The following is a 13,430-nucleotide window of genomic DNA, read 5'->3' as shown; positions in this document are numbered from 1 at the left end:
GCTAGATCAGTAGGGTTGCCAGGTCCCCCTTCACAACCGGCGGGAGGTTTCTGGGACGGAGCCTGAGGAGGGTGCGGTTTGGGGTAGGGGAGAGACTTCAATGCCATAGAGTCCAGTTGCCAAAGTGGCCATTTTCTCCAGGTGAACTGATCTCTATCGGCTGGAGATCAGTTGTAATAGCAGGAGATCACCAGCTAGTACCTGCAGGTTGGCAACCCTATCCTGAGAGCAGGCTGGGGTTGGACTCTCGTAAAATTTTGTGGTATCTACCAATGTTTTCTGATTGGCCCCACCTGCTCTCCCATGGCAGCATTTTGTGAACTCCCTGTTTTCAGAATTCCAAAAGTGCCTCTAAATTCAATGGCTGGGGACCACTGGGCTACATCATTGTTATTATTTATGTTATTTATTTATCTTTATTTGAAACATTTTATGCCACCTTTCCACCTTAATGGGATCCCCAAGGTGGCGAACACAAAAACCTTAAAACATTTGATTGTTTAAAATAACACATAAAATAATTCAATTAAAACACATTTAAAAAAAAAAAAACAGGCAGGACGGACAATAACAGTTATTGGGGATATGCCAAAGCTTACAAAGTATAGGCCACAGATACTTACGGGAATCATTTTTCAGGTTCAAAAGCCGGCTTATCTCATTTTGCGCTTTCCCCTTCGTCCCCAGATGTACCATTCCCAGACAGGATGCAGCCCCGAGCGGGGAATACAGAATGTTCTCACTTTTCTGGACTATACGAAGAACTTGGTAGAGATCCACAGCAAAGGGTGTAGTAATACCATCAGCCGTTGGGATGCTGATGTGGCTGCTTGTCAGGCAAATCCTGATCACCGTCACAAGAAGCTTCAGAAAGGAAATCTTTCCCATTGGAGCAGCGTGCTTGGTCAGTCCTTTTGCTGTCAAATGATTGGAAATGAAGTTGTCTAACACTGAAACAAATTACCTTAAGTTTGGCATTATCACTTCTCTGCAACACTTTTCCTTAATGTGACTTCAAAATAACTTTATGAATAGGGTTGCCAGCTCCGGGTTGGGAAATACCTGAAGATTTGGGGGTGGAGACTGAGGAAGGCAGGTTTGGGGGAGGGAAGGGACTTCAATGGGGTATAATGCCATAGAGTCCACCTTCCAAAGTAGCCATTTTCTCCAGGTTAACTGATCTGTGTCACCTGGAGATCAGATGTAACAGCGGCCGATCTATCCACAACCTGGAGGTTGGCAACCCTATTTACGAAAGAGATTGTTATTTTCATAGCAGAGATGTGACTAGAGATGGAAGTATGTGTGTGTGTGTGATTTTGCCATCAAGTCACAGCTGACTTATGGCGACCCCATGTGGTTTTCAAGGCAAGAGACGTTCACAGGTGGTTCCTCTGTGTAGGCTGAGAGAACTGTGAGTTGCCCAAGGTCACCCAACAGGCTTCATGCGGAGGAGTTGAGAATCGCACCTGGTTCTCCAGATTAGAGTCTGCCATTCTTAACTGCTACACTACACTGGCTCTCAGAGATGTGAAGACCCCGGAAGAAAAAACTCAACCCAGCAATATGGGAGGCATAATATTAAATTCCATAAATATGCCAAATAGTACAATTTTATATGATAAGGTTGTTACACATGATGAATTTTATGGCGTTAAGCAGAAAAACTAGTTTAGATTTGATAGGAAAGTAAGCGTTGCATGAATTTCAATTTCCCCCAAAGTTTCTGTTTAAATAAAGGGTGGGGGAGACCTTTGTTCGCTGTGGCTTCTACATTTTTGGATATTTTACATCTCTAGATGTGATTCTAACAGTGCAATTCAAAGCAGAGTCAAACCACTCTAAGTCAAATGGCTTAGAAGAGCATAACAGATTCTAGCTCGCCCTTCTCATCATTCCAATTTTATATCCCTAGATATTATCACCACACCACTGCTCCCCAAGCCCACTTTTTCTCATTTATTTTCCCTTCCCTTTTCCCAGTGAACCTCAACTACTATTTATTTATATTTATTTATTATTTCGACTTACTATCCCGCTCTCCCTGGCTCAAGTTTTAAACTGCTGCCTCAGGGTACCCTTTCTAATACCCCAATTAATTCCTCAGTCAGCCTTTTTGCTGGGGGCAATAGCAAAGGAAACACACTGTGGTGGCCTAGCAACTAAAGGCAACTGTTGTAAGGCTCACCCCGCAACCTAGATCAGTAGCAAAATGATGATCTGAGATCAGGAAAAAAGGGTCCAGTCCCTTTAAAAGAGGTTTAAAATGTGTAGAAATGGGCAAGTGAACCTTTTCATGGCACAAAGGTTTTTAAAAAATCACTTATATTTTTCTGTGGGTCAAACTACTAAAGAGATAGGGTTGCCAACCTCCAGTTACTAGCTGGAGATTTCCTGTCCTACTGTTATTTCTGGTCAAACAAGTCTTTGATACAACTCCTCCCCTACAAAAACTTGCTTACCACAGACAAAAGTGGGATGAATACGTAACACAAACTTCAGCCCCTCTTCAACTAGTAGGGTTGCCAACCTCCAGGTACTAGCTGGAGATCTCCTGCTATTACAACTGATCTCCAGCCAATAGAGATCAGTTCACCTGGAGAAAATGGCCGCTTTGGCAATTGGACTCTATGGCATTGAAGTCCCTCCCCAAACCCCTCCCTCCTCAGGCTCCACCCCAAAAACCTCCCGCCAGTGGTGAAGAGGGACCTGGTAACCCAATGTCCCACTATTACAACTGATTTCCAGACAATAGATACAAGTTCCCCTGGATAAAATGGCTGCTTTGGAGGGTGGGCTCTATGGCATTGTAGAGTCTGAGGTCTCTCCCCCCAAACCTCATTCTCCCCAGACTCCACCCCCCAAATCTCCAGGTATTTCCCACACAGAACTGGCTCTAGAAGAAGCAATAAGTACTGGATGAATATGCTCTATCACTCCAACAATGCAGTGCAAAGTTTGTGATCCAAGTACTGGGTTTCAGATTATAATCTGCGATTGCAATCCTAAATACCATTTGCTATGAGAGAAGCCCCATTGGGTTTTTTTGGTGTGATTTACTCTGGTAGATAAGATTCCATTTATTCATCTTTGGAATAATCACAGTCTCCCTTCAGGAAGCCCCATGGTCCTCCCGCAACATAAACCCTCATTTCCTTTATGTTCTTTTGCCACATGTCTTTATTGCATCCATAAATTAAAAACCCATCGAAAAGGCAGGACACCAATCCAGACTACTAGACAGTGTATAACTGACTGAAGCGTCTTCACTTTCTCATGCACGGCTCTCCTACACAATTGCATACCATTGGCAATTTTTATTTTGGTCATTTAAAAAACACTCTCCGCTCAGTCCCCCCCCCCCCCGTGATAAAAAATTACCACACTAGAATCCCTACTAATTATTACCAGTGTGGTTTCACTACTAGCAATTAACGGTTTTGTGGTAATTAATGGATGCAGCTATGGAAAAGCATACTGCATTGGAAACAGAAAGCCCATTTCCCAGGGCTAATGAAAGCAGCATTCCCACTTAGGGTTGCCATGTCCCCACCCCCCCAGTCACCAGTGGGGGATGGGGGGGTGGGATTGCCAGATCCAGGTTGGGAAACTCCTGGAGATTTGGGGATGGAGCCTGGGGAGGACAGGGACCTCAGTGGGTTACAATGCCCTAGAGTCCACCCTCCAAGACATCCCTTTTCTCCCAGGGAAACTGGTCTATTTAGTCTGTGGTAATTTGGGGGGATCCCCAGGTCCCAACTGGAGGCTGGCATCCCTATTCCTGCATAACCTATGTTGAGGCCAAACCCCATACATCTGGGTGGGCCAAGTGGAGAACAAGAAATATGGGGCTCCTGTCAGTACAGGTACAGAATAGAAAAGGGGCATGTTTTTATGCAAGGTAGCGAAAATTGTCCAAGGCACTTTAATGAGCAACTTGCATACAGTCAGGACATTCGTTTATTTCATTTATACCCTACTTTTCTCTCCAATGGGGACCCAACGTAGCTTACAACACTCTTATCTTCTCCATTTTACTCTCACTGCAAGCATGTGAGGTAGCTTAGGTTAAGTGTATGCGACTGGCCCAATTCATCCAGCAAGCTACTGTGGCAGAGTGAGGATTTGAACCGAGGTTGCCCAAATCTTATTCTGACACTGAATGCACTACACCACTACATACTCCATGTTGGTATGGATGAGAGATCTCCTGTGAACTGTATGGATATGATCTTGTATTCCATGGAAGATAGGTGGTCTATAGATATAATGAATTAATTTGTTCTCAAAATATCCCTGGCAAATTAAAACATGTTTAGATATTTATACCTGGTTTTTCTCTCCAATGGGAACCCCAAAGCACCTTACAACATCATTCTCTCCTCCTTCCATTTGTTTATCCATTTGGCTCAAAGTGACTACCCCATGGTCACCCAGCAAGCTTCCATGGCAGATCAGGGATTTGACTTGGGATCTTCCAGATTCTAGTCCAAGATGCGAACCCATGGTGGGGGCAGGGAATGCAGGCAGGGGGGCAGTGTAGCGCATATGACGGTGGGTAGAGAAAGTAATCTCACATACATATCCCCCCAATTTGCACTGTCCCCCTTCCAAAGGTGCTTTTCCAGGGGCTGAAAAGCCATCAGAGTTCACCCATATGATGTGTGCAATATCATTATTCATACATTGTGTAAAATGTCAAGCTAGAGTACTCCTGTACCTTTAAGGATTGCCTCAAAAAGGTAAGATCATCTGTCGCTTTTTCTTATCAAATGCCAAATTGACCCTCGTACTAACACTAAATGGAATTAATTCAGCCCTTTGCAGTTTGCAGGTCACTGATCTTTGTGAAAGCAATTAGCCTCCTTTCGTCTACTTTTTCCTTCCTCTTCAGACAGATAAGATTGCCAGATACAAGGTCTGAGAGGATTCTTCACGTTTTTGTAGCGAGGGCTGACTCCTGTTTACTCAGAAGTAAGTTCTGTCAGTTTCAATAGGACTTACTTCCAAGTAAATATATTTGACCTAATTATTTATTTGTATTTTTTAAAAATATCCCATCTTTCTTTTAATAAGGATCCGAGGTGGTTTATTTGGGAGTAAGTCCCCTTGAATCTGTGTAGCCTACTTCTGAGTAAATATGCATAGGCTCAGACTATAAGAACTGCACAGAATGGAGAATACCAGCAGGTGCACCTGAACATCTGGCACTGCCTTTTATCAAGTTAGATCTTTGTCCATCAAGCTCATTATTTTTTACGCTGACCGGCATATGATCTAGACATTGCTGGATTTTGCACACACATAACCATTCACTTACTGCATTTTCTTGTATGGCCAAAAATAAATCCAGGAGGGGGGGGAATTATGTTAAACAAACCCAATTATTTGTGGATCCAATCTGGCATTAGCTCCCCAGGGTCGCAAGCTAAGAAAGGTCACCAGATGAGATTCATTTTGAAAATCCAGAGACCTGCTTGAGGCAGCTTGCAAATGAAGATAAAATCATGCAAACAGCATTAATTTATTCATATTTTTAAAAAGCCAGGAATAACAGGAACTGAACCGGCCCACAAAAGACATTTTCTACTAATGGTTCATTTACTTATTTATGCCTTGCTTCCAAAAGAGCTCACTCTGGTCTCCTCTCCTCCATTTTATCCTGACCACAACTTTGTGAGGTAGGTCTCGCTAAGAGTGTATGACTGGTCCAAGGTCATCCAGCAAGCTTCTGCAGCAGTGGGGATTCGAACCCAGGTCTCCCAGATACTAGTCCACCATTAGGGTTGCCAGGTCCCTCTTCGCCACCGCTGGGAGGTTTTTGGGGTGGAGCCTGAGAAGGATGGGGTTTGGGGAGGGGAGGGACTTCAATGCCATAGAGTCCAATTGCCAAAGCGGCCATTTCCTCCAGGTGAACTGATCTTAATGGCTGGAGATCAGCTGTAATAGCAGGAGATCGCCAGCTAGTACCTGGAGGTTGGCAACCCTATCCACCACTCTAGCCACTAAACACACTGGCTCTCACAATGGTTCATCCCCAAAAAGGCTACAGTCAGCTGCCTGAAGCAAGACATCGGTGTCTTATGTACCTGCTCCCTGAATCACCCAGGGCTGGTAATTTTACACCCTTACTCAGCGCTGTTCCTCATGGGATACAATATGAAAGAAACAGAAGCTCTCTCAGAGTCCAAACTACATGAAAAATACTGGTGTGTGGGACAGGGAGGGAGTGTGGCTCAGTGGAACAGCTTCTGCTTTACATGCAGAAGGTCCCAGGTTCAACCACTGGCATCACCAGTTAAAAGGACCAGGCAAGTAGGTGATGCGAAAGACCTCTGCCCTGAGACCCTTCAGAGCTGCTGCCAATCTGAGTAGACAATACTGACCCTGATGGACCTGTGGTCTGATTCAATATAAGGCAACTTCATCATATAGTAATATTACTGTATAAATGCTGTCACTGATAAAGAACTGTAGAGCATTCAAAGCGCTTTTCATAACACAGAACTGTGCAAGTACTCTCATTTTGCAGATCACAGGTACGGTTGCCAAGTCCCTCTTTACCACCGGCAGGAGGCTTTTGGGGTGGAGGCTGAGGAGGGTGGGGTTTGGGAAGGGGAAGGGCTTCAATGCCATAAAGTCCAATTGCCAAAGCAGCCATTTTCTCCAGGTGAACTGATCTCTATTGGATCTAGATCAGTTGTAATAGCAGGAAATCTCCAGCTACTACCTGGAGGTTGGCAACCTTAATCACAGAGCAGAGTAGGGTTGCCAGGTTCCTCTTCACCAACAACAGGAGGTTTTGGGGGCAGAGCCTAACGAGGGCGGGGTTTGGAGAGGGGAGGGACTTCAATGCCATAGAGTCCAATTGCCAAAGCAGCCATTTTCTCCAAGTGAACTGATCTCCATCGGATGGAGATCAGTTGTAATAGCAGGAAATCTCCAGCTAGTACCTGGAGGTTGGCAACCCTAGGGCAGAGGCTTAGCACGCCCATGTCTTGAGCTAATGGGAAAGGGACTTAAAAATACTGCAGCACACAGCAGAAAGAAGCTTGGAAATAGATAAAGGGTTATTGGAATTATTGGGCTCCTGTTAGACACAAATGCATTGTAATGAAGTCTGGTCCTTAATCACTATCTTATACGAGCTCTGCAGCGAACTAATTCAGTGCAGTGGTCAGAGGGTCAAATGGGAATACTGGAGACCACAACCTCTGAACTTTATTGACTCCATGGGGTTGTTGTGGAGCTAAAGCAAAGGGGGGAAAAACACTATTGAAATTTGCCCTGAGCTCCTTGGAAAGGAGAATGGGATAAAAAAATTAGATAGGCAGCAATGAAAGAGGTAGGGAAAAGCCATGCTAGCCTTCAACTCTTTGTCTTGGCTGATGGAACTAAATTAGTTCCCCCTTCAGAAGAATTGCCTGCCTTGGCTTCCTGGCTTTTATACACAAGGGAGGCCATTTAGATGCCTCGGGCAGAGCAAACAAATGCAGGATCTTACAATGCTGGCTAGGACATCTTCATCACTTATTTAGGACAGGAGACTCACGCGCACTCCTCAGGACCGAGATCCGTTTCTCTGGTAAACGTAGTGCAAAGAGCAGATTAGAAATGCACAGAAGGAAAAAGCGACGCGGAGGCAAAATGTTCCTTGGAAAGTCAGCTTGTTTGCATAAATCGCTGTCACAAATGCATTTGCTTTCCCCCCACATGCTTCTCAGCACTTTATTAACGCATATAAAAAAAGGACGTACCTGGGGAAAACATCAGTGTCACCATTTAGAGTGCGGTTATGCGCCTCGCTGAGGCTGTCTTGTAACTCTAAGGACAAGGAGAAGGCTAAGGGTGTTTACTCAGCAGCATTTATCGGGGAAAGCAGCTTGATTAATGAGGCAGGCACATAACAGGTGGCCACCAAATTTGTGGTGAGCGGCTGCTTTTTTTCTCACAGCCCCTGGCGGCGTTATGTATGAACCGAGCGGCCTTGGCTTCTGAGAGGCCTCCGTGGCATAACATTTAAGAGTTCCTGCTGAGCGGGGAAGGACTTTGTACCTCAAATGAGAAACCACAGGACCCATTCCGATTTGCCGTTGCTTGACTAGGGCGCCGTTAACTGAAAAAGTTATTTTTTGTGAATGACTCCCCAAATGAACACTAGGTACTAAAAGGTCATCGTTGCTACTTGGTGACCGCTAGCAAATGGTTTCGTAGTATAGGCTCAGGGCCTTCGGTTCCCATGCGTTTATATTTCCCGGATATTGCCAGCTTATGTTGGGCTTTTAGAATCCATCCCAGATTTCTTTTGTAACACCAAGGAGTCCCATGACAGATTCATGATGAACACATGAATCTGCCTTATACTGAATCAGACCCTTGGTCTGTCAAAGTCAGTATTGTCTACTCAGACCGGCAGCAACTCTCCAGGGTCTCAGGCAGAGGTCTTTCATATCACCTACCTGCCTAGTCCCTTTAGCTGGAGATGCCAGGGATTGAGCCTGGGACCTTCTGCATGCCAAGCAGATGCTCTACCACTGAGCCACAGCCCCACCCCACATGGTGACAGAAAGTGCTGTCAAGGTGCAGCCAAGTTATGGAGATCCTGTAGGGTTTTTAAGGTGAGAGATGAACAGAGGCAGTTTGCCATTGTCTGCCTGTGTGTGGCAACCACAGACTTTCTTGGTGGTCTCCCATCCAAGTATTAATCAGGGCTGACTCTGCTTAGATTCTGAGGTCTGACAAGATTGGGCTAGGCTGGACCATCCAGGTCAGGGTGACACATTCATAGGGATTCCTTAATAGGCTTGAGTTCCTTGACCATAGGAAGTGTGAAAACCACTGGTCTATATAAAATCTAGAACACCTTAGACAAACTTTTCAAAGCTGTTGAAGCACAATGAGTGATCATATGGCACAGTTACACTTATCTGAAATTTTTTAATGTTTTCAGATTGGCTATATGTTTATATCTTTGGAGGAACTACATAAATATCTTTATTGAATATGTCAGGTAGGGAAGATAACTTTTAAAATGGCTGCTGATCCTTGTGTGTCAAGATTTTCCACAAGTACGTATTTATCACAAGTAGGATTTATCAGGCAATCAGCCCTACAGTGTCAGTGTTCTTAATACAAATCTGGAGCAGGTCAAATATTCCCAGTTAGAAACATATAGTTAATCGTATTAATAATGACATAAAATGGAAGAAAAGAAATGAAACTGCTATTCTGATAAGACACAAGTAGATTTCCCCATTGTTCAGATCTGAGGTTCTAATGGTCATCTGTTTGAATTCAGGCCTTGCCCTCTGGTTCCATCAACGTGACACAAAATCTCTCTCTAGAAAAACAAAACAAAATTGAATTAATGGGGATCCAAAGCTCTGGCTATACAGCAGCTTCGCATTCTCATGAAACATGATTCTGTACTGTTGCATTTTTGGGAAGGGTATCCAGGCTTTCCTGTTGCAACATGACCAGCAATGCCATCCCAAGCCAAGTTAAATCCATCCAAACCCACGGGCTTCAGTGTCCCATTGCACTGTAAGAGACTTGGCACAGCATGAAGACTATGGGGTTGATCTAAAGAACAATGAACACAGCTGCAGTGGTGGAACAGGTCCTTTTCATCACTGTCTGTCTTCTTCACTACCAAAGGAGCTGCTTCTGAATATGGAGGACTCATGGGAACGATGAGAGCTGCAATGTGGAAGTCTGCACTTTGAACAGAGAACTTAGCAAATCTCTCTGTGCACAAGCAGAAGCATCTTCTGTTCTCAGTGAGGCACCTTCAGATAACCTCAATCCATAGAATATGTCCTGCTTAGCTCCCACACTTGTTTTTAAGACCTGTCTCTATTTACAGAAGAGATTAGAAAGTCCAAACAGCACTGCCAAAGTTGGCCAAATGGAATATTCGAGTAGACCAAAATAGTACATAAGTATGCCTTATCTGTAGTGTTGCAAGCTCCAGGTTGGGAAATATCTGGAGATTTTGGGGGTGGAGTCTGAGGAGGGTGGGGTTTGGAGAGGGAGGGATTTCAATGCTATAGAGTCCACCTTCCAAAATCTATAGAGTCCACCTTCCAAAGCAGCCATTTTCTTTAAGGAAACTGATCTCTGTTGCCTGGAGGTCAGTTATAATAGCAGGAGATCCCCAGCCACCACCTGGAGGTTGGCAACCCTAATCATTTGAGGGATGAAAGCGAAAACCCCAAAAAGGAAGGAAGCTGGGTTTAAAGCTTCAAGCAAAGAAGGAACCCTGGGTTAGCACTCAGCAATGACCATCCATTTCCATATTGTAATGTAATATTGTAATAGAACAAAATGCATATTAAAGGACTGAAGTGGAGGTTATGTATCACGTATGCATGTAAGATTCAAAGTCCCTTTGAGGTGGGCAGTATCCTTTTTTTTTTTTTAAGAGATTGGTGACGACCTGCTGGCTAGTTGAACACTATTGCATGCCCTTGTGGGGGGGAAATGTCCTCATTTGGCCTCCTCTCTTCCCATCTTCCTTCCTTCCAGCATCCCATTCACAAGAAAAAATGAAGGTGTCCTTTAAAAAAAAAAAGCCAGTACAATGGACGAAGACACCTTTTAATTTTTAATGTTTAAAATATGTTTGATTTCCACCCCCTAAAAAGTCAGTAAATTGTAAAAAAAAAAGATGAATAATTAAATAGCATTATATTATTAATATACAAACCAAGGAAGAAAAGAGCATAAATTATAAAGACAATGCTATACGATTGCTTAAAGACAGGAGTCAAATTAAATTCTGGAATATAACCTATGAGTCTAATGTCGGACTGTTTCCCAGAAACGTAGGCAACAGTCAAAGGACTCGAAGAAGGGTGAGAAAAGGGAGACAAGAAGGTCTCAGGAGGGCCTTTAGATGCTGTAGATGATGTTTGTATGTAGTTGTAGGAAGGAAGGAGAATTCTTATCTGCCTTTGATGTGAGCTGATGGGGTTTATATTCCAAGTTCCAAAACATAAGCAGCAGGTACAGGCAGAGTATCCCGTATCCAGACATCCCATATCTGGACTGACCTGAAAACCGGACCCTTCGAACAGGCATGCAGGCAGATCCATGCTGCCTGCTTTCAATGTTTCCTCTCACCTAACAAAATAAAATACGGTATACGCTGCATCGTAGGTGGAAACCGAAAGCCTGCCATTGTTAGTTTGTTCGTTGTTGCTCTTGTTTAACAGCTGATACAGGTATTCCGGTAAGATTTGCTTTCTGATGGTTCCATGTACACAAAACTATTAAAAAATGTTGTTTAAAATTACATTCAGACTATTTGTGCAAAGTGTATATAAAATATAAATGAATTTGGGTCCCATTCCCAAGATATCTCATTATGTATATGCACAAATTCCAAAATATTCCAATATATGGAAAGATCCAAAATATGGACCACTTCTGCTCCCAAGCAGTCCGGATAAGGGATGCTCAACTTGTACTTTCTGATAAATTAAAGAACTGAAATTTGGTATATGTAGTCCAAATCCTGATTACTAGACTAGCCCGAAAATTTGACATTTTTACATCAAGCAGTCTTGGGGTATGATATTTACATTGTAACATTGTTAACTATACTACTGGCAGTTTTATTCTCAACCTGTAGCGGGAGGGTGCTGGATGATTAGTCAATATACAGGGATAGGACACAGAGATTGTAAATCCAGCTCAAACTTCAAAGCCTCCACCGTCTGCTCTCCATCTTCAAGACTAAAAAAAAGTGAGCTAAAAAAACCCCAGATGTGGAGCTTCCATTCCTTTTCTCAATCTTTGCCCTTTGCTTCCATCTTCCTCTCTTGCAGCAGGTGTGGGCGAAGCAGGAGTAACACTTTTGCCCATTTCCTTGCTTTAGCTTCAGTGAGAACTTGCATGCTGGTAACTGTCACCAGACACTATCAGCAGGATCAACATTATATCCAAGATATCAAGACTGAAGATGTTTATAGATAACTTTATGCATGAACACATACCTGAAGCTGCCTTATACTGAATCAGATCGTTGGTCCATCAATGTCAGTATTGTCTACTCAGTCTGAAATGTCAGACTGGCTTCAGATCTTTCACATAATCCAGTGCATTATCCCTTTAACTGGAGATGCAAGGGATTGAACCCTGGACTTCCTATGTGCAAATTAGATGCTCTACCCTCCCCTAAGGAGAGCCAGCGTGGTGTAGTGGTTAGGAGTGGTGGATTCTAATCTGAAGAACCGGGCTTGATTCCCCACTTCCCCAAGAGCGGTGGACTCTAATCTGGTGATGAACCGGGTTGGTTTCCCCACTCCTACACATGAAGTCAGCTGGGTGACCTTGGGCTAGTCACAGTTCTCTCAGAACTCTCTCTGCCCCACCTACCTCACAAGGTGTCTGTTGTAGGGAGGGGAAGGGAAGGAGATTGTAAGCCAGTTTGATTCTCCTTAAAAGGTAGAAAAAGTGGGCATGCAAAAACCAACTCTTCTTTTACATTTGAAAGTGATGCCTACCCTGCAGCTGTGTCCTTAGCCAGGTGACACATATAGGGTCAATAAATTAAAATAAAGCCTGTGGTTTGAAATCCAGATGGGGGGTTGCTCTGAAAATCAAAGCTCTCCAATCTGACCTGGGAAGTTAAAGCAATGGTGTTCATACTGGAAAGACACTGGAAAAGCAGCAGACATTGCTGAGTTTTAAGAACTTTGCATGAAATGTCAATATCTTTCATAACCGGACTGGGAGAGTAGCAACAATTGCTCACTCCTGCTTTTTTGAGCTGAAAATCCTAGTTTTTATTTTCACTTCTCCGTTCTCTGGCTCAAACCCACATCTCTTTATTCCCCCACCATTTCTGCTTCAACAACCTTACTGATGAAAATGGATATCTTTGAAATTTGGTTTATATCTAATGCTGAAGTAGTGGGACCACTGGTCTGATCCAGCACTAGTGTTCTTATTTTCTTACAAAATAAACAGGAAACATTTGCTCATTCCTGGGAGAGAATAAAGCTTTTAATACCCCCTCCTCCAGTGTAATGTAGTTGTATCTACAGAGGCTCAGACCATAAACATCTGAGGTCTCTTCTCCCTGCCTCAAAAAGTATTGAAGTTCCCATCTGCCAGGATGAACAACTATGGTCATGCCTTTAACCTAGGGTTCCCAAGTGCCCTCTTATTGCGGGTAATCTACCGGCCATTGCTCCTCTTGCCTGCCCACTCTCAGCAGTGGGTGGGCGGAAGTAGGCGAGGAAAGGGAGGGGGAGCCATCCTCAGGAGCCCAACTGGGGCTGCGGATAAAAAATGCAGCCCCAGACGACCACCCCAATGCTTGAGCAAGGAAGGCAAAACAGGGCTGGAAAACTGCACCCTGTCCTTCTGCTTCATGCGAAACAGCTGATGGGAAAAAAACAGCCAATCAGCAGTGAGGCTCT

General features: G+C 43.9%; 1 protein-coding gene across 1 annotated transcript in view; it reads right to left on the bottom strand.

Moving 5' to 3' along the window:
- The window catches only part of SERPINI2 (serpin family I member 2), a 49,409-nt gene extending 39,724 nt beyond the window's left edge, over positions 1–9,685 (bottom strand). The window contains exons 1-2 of the mRNA XM_056850376.1: positions 9,430–9,685; positions 624–917 (exon numbers count right to left, since the gene is read on the bottom strand). Coding sequence (XP_056706354.1) covers positions 624–917; positions 9,430–9,685 — 550 coding nt within the window. The remainder of the gene's footprint in view (positions 1–623; positions 918–9,429) is intronic.
- Positions 9,686–13,430: the final 3,745 nt, after the last annotated feature.

Source organism: Euleptes europaea, chromosome 5 (genome assembly GCF_029931775.1).
Source record: "Euleptes europaea isolate rEulEur1 chromosome 5, rEulEur1.hap1, whole genome shotgun sequence".
Taxonomy (NCBI): Eukaryota; Metazoa; Chordata; class Lepidosauria; order Squamata; family Sphaerodactylidae; genus Euleptes; species Euleptes europaea.
The sequence above is the reverse complement of the archived record's forward strand: the minus strand, read 5'-3'. Positions and strand labels throughout refer to the sequence as shown.